This window comes from Pseudorca crassidens, chromosome 11 (assembly GCF_039906515.1).
Source record: "Pseudorca crassidens isolate mPseCra1 chromosome 11, mPseCra1.hap1, whole genome shotgun sequence".
NCBI lineage: Eukaryota > Metazoa > Chordata > Mammalia > Artiodactyla > Delphinidae > Pseudorca > Pseudorca crassidens.
The window spans coordinates 77,282,669-77,292,221 of NC_090306.1; the positions used below are offsets into that span (position 1 = coordinate 77,282,669).

The following is a 9,553-nucleotide window of genomic DNA, read 5'->3' on the forward strand; positions in this document are numbered from 1 at the left end:
ATGAGTATATTTGACTGAACAACATTTGGCTCCATATGCTTTATTGTTAACTAGGTAGGTAGAAGTTATAAATTATATGCCTTACTATTTCCCATTGTATAGAATCATGGATATACTTTTTCTGTATTATAAATTCTAACGTTATGTTACAAATATAGTGGTTTCAATATAAAGTGATATTTTAAATCTCATTTTCTGAAGATTTTATATACATTCAACATTTTCAGTCCTGGGAGTTATCTGCCGTTTTTGCTTACAACCAACTAGTGACTGCTGAGATCTTATAGCTGCTTTTTATTTGATATAATATCACTGCGTATAAATCTGTAAAACCAACAGGAATGGAAATAATGACAAATATCCAAGGAAGTTGTGAGATTTAAATACTGTAATATTGTGATTTATAAGAAATACATATTTGGTCATTCAGATGATCAAAATATATTTCTTATATATATATTTGGTCTTTGTCCAAGGTTTCTGGCTCACAACTCCTAAAGCCTTTGGAACTTCCTGAATAAGAGCAATAAGGTGTCTTTTATTATGTTAATGAGGTGATTTTGGAAAGCTCTTAGGTAACCTAAGGATGGGGGGCTTGTTGCCAAGAGATCCAACGCATGATTAGAGTGTCTGAACTTTCAGTCGCTCTCCCTCACCTCCTGGGAGGGCAGAGGTACTGGAGATTGAGTTCAATTGCCAATGGCCAATGACTGTTTAATCAGTCATGGCTATGAAATGAAGCCTCCATAAAAACCCAAAGGACAAGATTCAGAGAGCTTTCTGATTGGTGAACCTGTGGAGATTTGGGGAGGGTGGCGTGCTTGGAGAGGGCATGGAAGCTCAGCATCCTTTCCCCATACCTTGCCTTGCATCTCTTCAATCTGGCTGTTCCTGAGTTGTATCATTTTATTTCATTTATTTATTTTTGGGGGAGTGCTGCTTTGAGACTTAGTTGCGGCAAGCGGGATCTTTCATTGTGACACATGGGCTTCTCTCTAGTTGTGGTGTGCGCGTTTTTTTTCTCTTCTCTAGCTGTGACACGCAGGCTCCAGGGCATGTGGGCTCTGTAGTTTGCGGCACGCAGGCTCTCTAGTTGAGGCGCGTGGGCTCAGCAGTTGTGGCGCGCAGACTTAGTTGCACAGCAGCATGTGGGAATCTTAGTTCCCCGACCAGGGATCGAACCTGTGTCCCTGCATTGCAAGGTGGATTCTTCACCACGGGACCACCAAGGAAGTCCCCCGTGAGTTGTATCATTTTATAATAAATGAATAATCTAGTGAGTAAAGAGTTTTCCTGTTCTGTGAGCTGCTCCAGCAAATTCCTCAAGTCCAGGACAGGGTCTTGGGAACCTCTGATGTATAGCTTGTTGGTCAGAAGTGGAGGTAACAATCTGGACTTTCAGCTGGCATCTGAAGTGGGGAGGGAGGGCAGTCCTGTAGGACTGAACCCTTAACCTGTACAATCCGACACTATCTCCAGGCACATACTGTCAGAACTGAGTTGAACTGTAGGACACAATTGGGATCTGCACACTTTTAAGTACATATTGTAAGATGTGTTTAAAAACTCTTTACAGGTGGATGCTAGAAGCAAATAATTTAGTTAATTAAAAATTCTATTTAACATAAGTAAAATATGTCAGGCTAGAGATCTTTTTTGAATTCTAATCTATTATTTTATCTATTTTTATAGGAGAGTTATGAATTTCACAAGAAGTCAAACACAGTGATGCCATTTGCTATGTTTTATTTTGCTATTAGCTTGTTAAACATAACATGCAAATAATCAAAAAGAAACATACATATGACTTAGAGTGAAAAATAATTCTAGAAAAGAAAAGTTTCGTTAGGTAAATATATATTCCTAACACTAAAAATATTGCTTTAATTGTATGTGGTTTCATGAATTTTGTCTAATTTGCAAGATCATTTGTCTCAAAATTTACCATCTATTTTTCAGCTAAACAAATTTGAACATTGAGATAATTTGCTTCAAGACAGTAAACACCCATAGGCATGTAATCCATGCTTTTTGGCACATTAAGTTAAGGTTTAGAAATTATAAAACTTGGCTGACTTCCACGAAACCAGTAGAAAGCTTTTCACATCATTTGACAGGAGATAGGAAAAAAACCACTAAATTTACAAATAAAGCATTCATTTTATTGTCTATGTGTGTGTGTGTGTGTGTGTGTCTGTATTTTTGATGAAACAGGCCTGCCTTTCATCTTTTCTTTTAAAAAAGTAGTAAAATGTTTACAAAACATTTTCCCTCAGAATTTGAAATGTATGGAAGCAATAAACAGCAACAAAAAATGAATACTAGAAAAACTGACACACAAATAAACATAACCATAAACTGCTGTTCCAGGATATATCTCAGTATAATTGGAATTAGTAGATATCAGTTAACGGTGATCTCATTTGCTACACGTAGACATTCATACATATCCGGTGGCAGACTGGTTTGGGTGATGCGATTGCCATCCAAGCGCAAATGTTTGATCTTGGAGTAGGATAATGGTCCCAGGATCTTACAGAAGCTCTTTACTTCAAACTCTGGAAAATTAAAGAATGAAACACTTCAATCGTTTTTTTTTTCTTTTTAGTACATGGGCTTGAAACCATCATTTTTAAAAACTTTCAAATCTATAATAATATCCAATAAAACTTTTTCCCACTTATTTGATGTATCTTTGAATTTGGAACTACTAAAGGAATATTTCAGACTACCAAATAGCCCAGCAATATTTAGTAAAGAATACTTACGGTAGGTCAGAAGATTTAATGAAATGTTTCAAGGAAGAGAACTTTAAGTTCTTGATTTAGAAATACTTGCTTATAGAAGGACACTCAGTGAATGTGTCATATTGTCTAAGCTTTAGTTTGAAATATTAAGTCTAGCCTGAGGAAACCTAAAATTGGTGCTGTTATATGAGCAATCTCACCGTGTAAGTATTCTGGGTTTTTGCCTCTTAAAATAAAAGGGGTTAAATAAATGAACTCTAAACAGTTTTCCAACAACCGCACTTCATGACAAAGATTCAAAACCCCAAAGCAAAAACCAAATCATGGAATGTCCACCATCTCAGCTCATGCCCTTTTCTTCTGTGGTCAAAAAGCTGCCACAAATGAACAACTGATTTAATTTTTAATGGACACTGAGAAGGTTACTGGATAGCATGGTCTGTGTATGTATATAGAAACTGCCTATGGTTGCCCAAGTGTATTTCAGATTAACCTTATCTGGTCCTGTATCATGTTATTTTCTTTCATTCTTCAACTCTAGCTAACAAAGATTTCAGTGGAAGCCCAAACACACTGCAGTCCTTTCCTCTAAGATGTTGTCTTAAATAACTCATCTGTCAAATTCCAGGGTTCTTGGTTATGGTATCTGCCTCTGAAGTATGGAACAATGGAAAAAACATGGGTTTAGGTCTATATTAGTTTTTCACCTCTGTCGTTTGCCATCTGAGACATTTATCAGATCTTCTTTTTAGATATATCTATCACACTGTGTGGCATGAAGATTACATTAATTAAGGTATGTAAAGCACTTCACACCGTGCTAGCACATACTTTGTACTAAATAATTATTGGCGTCCTTTTAATTTCTTCTGTTTTCTAAATTGCTTTACACTAGGAAGATCTGTGACTAGCTTAACGCTTAAAGTTGCAAGTTTGAAATATGACAAATTGTTTTTGGCTGGGTATTTCCTAATATTGGAAAAACATTAAGGGACTCTTATTACCTTAAGAGAAGGTGGGCAGTTGGTATGCATAATTATTATGCGGCAAGATAAACTAAGTTGAAGACACACATGCAAAGTCACACGGCAAGAATTCCTGAAATATGTAAACCTAAGTGTCAAGGATAAGGAAGGGAGAAAGGTAACTACTCACTTTCAAATGACTATATGAGCTGGGCATTCGGATTTCAGTCTCAGCTAGGCACGGAGCAGCTGCTGGCATTTCTCGCAGAGTCCATCTGTCCCATCTCCTACATTGGCTCTTCCCTTTTCACTCATACAATGAAAACTGTTTTTTCCACCTTCAAATGCCCCTGCATCTATATCTCTCCCCTTTCTTGTCTCAGAGTAGGAGGTAGTCTTGCTTCTGCAGCTAACCTCCACCCACAAAATCTAATGGATTTCTTCAGCCCTCAAACATCTTACGTCCCAGTAGCATTTTGGCCTGTCTGAGTATCCTTCCTCCTGACCACAAATGTTTATAATGTGGGACCATATATTGCCACATAGTGAATTTTGCCCTGGAAACAGCTGTAAGGGTTTAGCTCTGATAGCTTGACTGTGTATTATATGACAAACAAACTTTGCAGACACAAGAAAGAACACATGGCATTGCAGAGTTGGCAATCATGGACTCCTTCATGAGAACACCCCAGCCCTACTAGGAGTTACATGAAACTATTGCAGAATTACAGAACTACTATTGCAGAATTATATTAGTAAGGCACACTGAAATTTTTTTTTCAGATGAGTGCCAATATCCTTACCCAGTAGGACAAGGGAACCAACTGTTATAATATAAAGATGTTCAATTTCAATAGATTATTTTAAAATTTCAATAGATTATTATAAAATCATTTACTATGTGAATCAGTGTTTCCCACCTGAGTTTTCATTTTAAAAACTTCATCTGTGAATTATAGGTTTTTTTCTTCTTCCAACTTCCGTTAAAGAATAAGGTAGGGATTGGTGAATGTCAATTTCCCATATGAATCTTTATAGCTTAAATTGAAAAATGTCCCAGGAGACCAGAAGAGTACATAAGCAGCTCAAGTGGAATAGGTCAAACTCCCACCCAGTAGATAAATGAAAAATAAACTCTGGAAGTAAGAGAAAGGAAGGAGAAACTGTGGGAAAATCAAATGAGGTGAAGGGTTGTGTATAAGAAAAGGGGCTTTGTAACTAGTAAAAAATATTCCAAACCCTTATCATATTCCTCCTTAAACTTTCTCACAGTCCTCATAAGAACACCATGAAGACCATACACACCAACCATAACAGTGATAACAGAGATAGATGATGGTCATGATAGCGGAGTAATATGTTGAGTCCCAAGTAAAAATGTCAGAGGAGACCATGAGTGTACACGGGCTGCTCTGGGGACAAGCAGAGGCTCTGTAAAAGCCTCTGCTGGTTGTGGACTTGTTGATTTCTCCCTCAGCTACATCTTGTCAAGAAATAAATGTAGACACAAATCGAAGTCATGAAGGAGGCAAATAATAAACAGATAAAAATCAAGAGATAACACAGCAGGATTAATTAGCCCAGAGTATTACATTTGAAGAAATGAGTGCTTAAATTCTATGACCTTAATGGTTTCTTATCTGGACACTCCAAAGCAAAGCCAGATATTGGATAAATAACTAAGCTAGAATTCTATATTCTAGAGAAATATTTTGTTGGCATTTTCATTTTTTTTAACTGGAGCCAGATGCAGTACTTGTGTCACACAACTTAGGCATTTAAAACCTTGAGGAAACATCAATCAATCATAGGCACAGCTTTCTACTTACTTTCAAGTTCATTGACCTCCAGGTAATAGTTTTCAAGGTTTTCACTGACAGTCGGTATGTTTTTAAGTTTATTATAGGAGAGGTCCAGCTCCAGCAAGGATGATACATTAAAAGAATTTCCAGGTATTCCACTATCAGCCAGTTCATTATGAGACAAACGCAGATACTGCAATCCATTAAAACGCTTGAAATACTCATCAGGGATGTTGCTGATCTTATTGTTGTCTAAGTAGAGAGTTAGAAGAGATACTGGGAGACCAGAAGGCAATTTGGTCATCTGATTGGAGCTCAAGTCAAGGTATTCAAGTGACCTAAGACCCTTAAAAGCAGCTGAAACAGCATCCTCTTTCAGCTGATTGTGTTGAAGATGGACAAATGTCAGGTTAACCAGTCCATCAAAGGAGCCAAGCTTCGAGATCTTGTTGTTAGTGAGCTGCAGGTCCACCAGAGATTTGGGAAGTGGGCCCACAGATTCTGTCAGATTGTTGTAATTTATATGCAGCTTCTTCAGTTGCTTCAGTTTAGAGAAAACTTTTCCTTTTATCTTGGAATTTTCTAGAAGGTTATGATCTAGAATGAGCCACTGCAGATCAGTTACATTTTCAAAGGCCTTATCATCAATATGGTCAATCTGGTTATTCCTAAGGTAAAGGTACTTGATTCCAACAGGCACCATTGGCACACTTTTCAATTTCAGCTCATCGCAGTACATGGCCGTTGGGTAGCTTTCAGGGCAGTTACATTCTGGTGCACAGTTTGGTGATGATCTCCCATAAATCGATAGGGGGAAATCATAATCCTCATAGTAGTAGCTGCTGCTGGCACAGCCAATTAATGCCAAGAGGAGAGGAAACATACCTAGATTCATTTTGGCAAATGCTTTGAATCCTAAATAAAGTGGAAACATGTATTATTATAAAATAGTATCCTTTCAGGAAAAGTATACTAAGAAGAAAGAAAATGCATTAGCAAATGCGAATTTTATTACTTTATAGTGCTTTTTTTTTTTTTTACTGCACTAATGATGTCTTGTTAATTTGCATTTGAGGAGTAGGTTAAGGACATATGTTTACAACGGATGGGGAAGTGAACAGATTCCAGGGCAGATTGCATTCACATGCGCCCCCTTCTGGGCGAGCCAGGCCTAACTATCCCAGTCAACTTCTCTAGGTCCTTCCTTAATTAAATATCTTCCTGCAAGAGGTTTCTGGGAGGTGCCCATTAACCACCATGTTAGAACACTGCTTCAGAATACCTTCAAAACCAGAAGAAATGAAAACGAGAAGACAATTGTAAATTGTACCCTCTACCCCACCATTCAACATCATTGAAATGTCTCATTAAGTAGATCCTTACTGAAAACGTGGGCAATCTGTGATGTTGTCTGCAGGAAAGCTGGTCTTCTGTGTGTGTGGAGGGGGCGTGGTGGCAGTCGTGGCATGTTCCTTTAAAAATGTCTTTATGGTTGTTGATTCTGAGGAAGGTGAACAGAAGTCTTGGTGGGGGTGTGTGCATGTTATTTCACCTTTTGTTTAACATTCTATGCTTTTAAGCACATTACAAAACTGTGTTTGAAAATTAATATTTAGTATATTAGGTTTAGTAAAATTAATGTTTACTCATCAAGGAAATGTCACAAACTCTAAACATTTTTTAAACCTAGAAAGACGTCTAACTGGTAGAGAATGAGATTCTTTTCAAAGATTTGAATGAATGTTTTTCTTTCAATCACTCACAATTTGCCTACGTTCTTCATGTCAAAATTTAAGAAGACAGGGTTTGCTTATCTGGATTTTAGTGCTTTCACTGAATGGAAGTGGGAGAGATGTGGAACTGAGGAAAGTCTGTATTAAACAGTGGCATTAAGAGCCATGTAGGAAAGGATAAATTTGAGAATATAAATTAAAAACAATTTGTAACAGTGATCTTCTCATATGAACCTTTTTCTAAGGAGAGGTTCAAAGAAGTACATTTCAATCGCTTGGGGAAGCACTGGGTCAGCAATTTAGGTAAAGGCAAATAGGATATAACAGTTGGGCTTTTGTAGAATGAGGAGTTATAGCTGAGCAGTTGGTAACTCTGGGAGGGAAATTGTTAATGTGAAGCAGTATCCACATTCCAATGGATACCATAAAATAAAATCTCTTCCTGTGAGAAACATGGTACAAGCTTTTGGATCTAGGTAGTTTGGGGTAAGCAGGATTTTCTACTATCAGGAATTTTAAACATCTATGCTTTGCTTTAACTTGGAATTATAAAGCACTTTATTTTAGCAGATGAAACACTCAAAAACGTTGTTAGAGTCACTCTTATAACAGAAATAATGTAGCCAGATTCTTTGTAAATTATTCTCTAAGATTATGATGGAGTCATTTAATTTAGTTGACAGGACTTGGCCATGAGATCTATTACATAGTGCTAATGTAATTATAGGATTCTTTACGAGTTACAATTATGTTAATGTTGTAAAGATTTTTCTTACTTCATTAATAAGCTTCCACCTTAGTTTAATTCAGTATACACTAAACTAGACATGGGAACTATAGTGCGAATAGTAATGGAAAATGCTTCCATATTTTTTGGCAAAGTCAAAACAAGGGCTCTGAATTCAAAGAGAATCTGTAACTGTATAATGACTCCACTATGAAGCAAAACCACGCTTTACTGTCCCCCAGTTTTTTCAAATACCTGTGGCTATGAAGAAAATGCTTTTTTTTCAAAAAGTAAATCATATTTACCAGAATTTCTTTAAAACATGTTCCTGTTTCTTAAGACATACATCCACAATCCAAATCTTTAAAATTAACAAAATAGAAATAAATAATCCTTTAGCTCACATTTTATAACAGCATAAAATGTTTATGGCAAATTATAACAAACTGTAGCAACATACTTGTGGCAAAATATTTTGATGACTGATTGAAATGGCCCTTCTTTGCTCCAAAATTAGGTTCTAACAATACTAACATATTTAACTAATTAGCATGAAATAGCAAACATTTTAAATGCCATACTTTTTCACTGTGTCTAATTTTCTCATTCCAACCTTGAAACATTTTATAACTTCCTTAGCTAAGTAAGGCATTATAGACTGTATAAAATGTATCTCAAATCCATAAATCATGGAAAGTATATTAAGCAAAATGTGAAAGTAAATGCTCAAAACTGTGGATTTGCTGTTGAATAGCAATTGGCAAAGTTGCTCTGGAATTTTTTCTGTTCCTGTTACAATAAACACCGTCCCAAACAGTCAGCATCCCCAGTGCTATAGTTAAAACAGCACTTACCTTACTGTCTCGACACTGCTTTCGTTAATTCTTAAAGCAGATGCTCTGCTTGGTGGACAAGAATCCACCAATATATGCTGTAAACTCTGTCAGGACGGAACTGGCTGCCAGATTCTTAGTGATACAAGAGCTGAGTGGGGGAAACCCAGCCCAGTCACGCCAGTCTCTGAATGGAGTTATGTCATTGTGGGGATCTTGTGGTGTGGCATGCAAACATTCTGCTCTCTAACGAGGTGCAGGTGGACTTGGTGAGCAAGGACAGCCCAGCTCACTCCCTATGGAATAAGAGAGAGATACATGCTGAACCAGCCCCAATACCATAGCTTTTAATCCCAAATTGAGTACTGCTGCAAATGAGGCATCTCCAGTGATAACATTTCTCTTACAAAGCCCTTTACTTCTATAGCTGTGACAACAATTAAATGTAATTCTCTCAGCTAACTATCATGTTCATCTAAAGGTCTCATAAATCAACAGAGTAAACCATTTCAGGAAAATGCAAATGAGCAGACTCAGAAGAATTGAATCATTTTTGCTCATTACTCGTGAAATCTATACTGATTTACTTGGACTCAATTTTTAGCCAAGGGGGAAGCTTACATTAGTTTCTAAAATATTTAAATGCTTCATTTGTACTCTGATACAAGTGATAAGCAACAACATTTCCAGTTTACTTATGTTAAACAGACTCGTTTTATGCTCTTCAGGTCTGGAATCAATCAGTA

The 9,553-nt window shown here is 36.8% G+C and overlaps 1 protein-coding gene across 1 annotated transcript; it reads right to left on the reverse strand.

The window, feature by feature from the left end:
• Positions 1 to 1,729: 1,729 nt before the first annotated feature.
• Positions 1,730 to 9,007, reverse strand: LUM (lumican). Its single transcript, XM_067697521.1, has 3 exons — positions 8,829 to 9,007; positions 5,542 to 6,429; positions 1,730 to 2,558 (listed from the first exon to the last, which is right to left on the reverse strand). The coding sequence occupies exons 2-3, from the start codon at positions 6,407 to 6,409 to the stop codon at positions 2,404 to 2,406; spliced, it is 1,023 nt and encodes a 340-aa protein (XP_067553622.1). The 5' UTR covers positions 6,410 to 6,429; positions 8,829 to 9,007; the 3' UTR covers positions 1,730 to 2,403.
• Positions 9,008 to 9,553: the final 546 nt, after the last annotated feature.

Coding starts and splice junctions, on each gene's coding strand:
- LUM (XM_067697521.1), bottom strand. CDS start 6,409: ATGAATCTAGGTATGTTTCCTCTCCTCTTGGCATTAATTGGCTGTGCC. Junction 2,559..5,541: donor GGAGGTCAATGAACTTGAAA/GTAAGTAGAAAG, acceptor TTAATTTTCCAG/AGTTTGAAGTAAAGAGCTTC.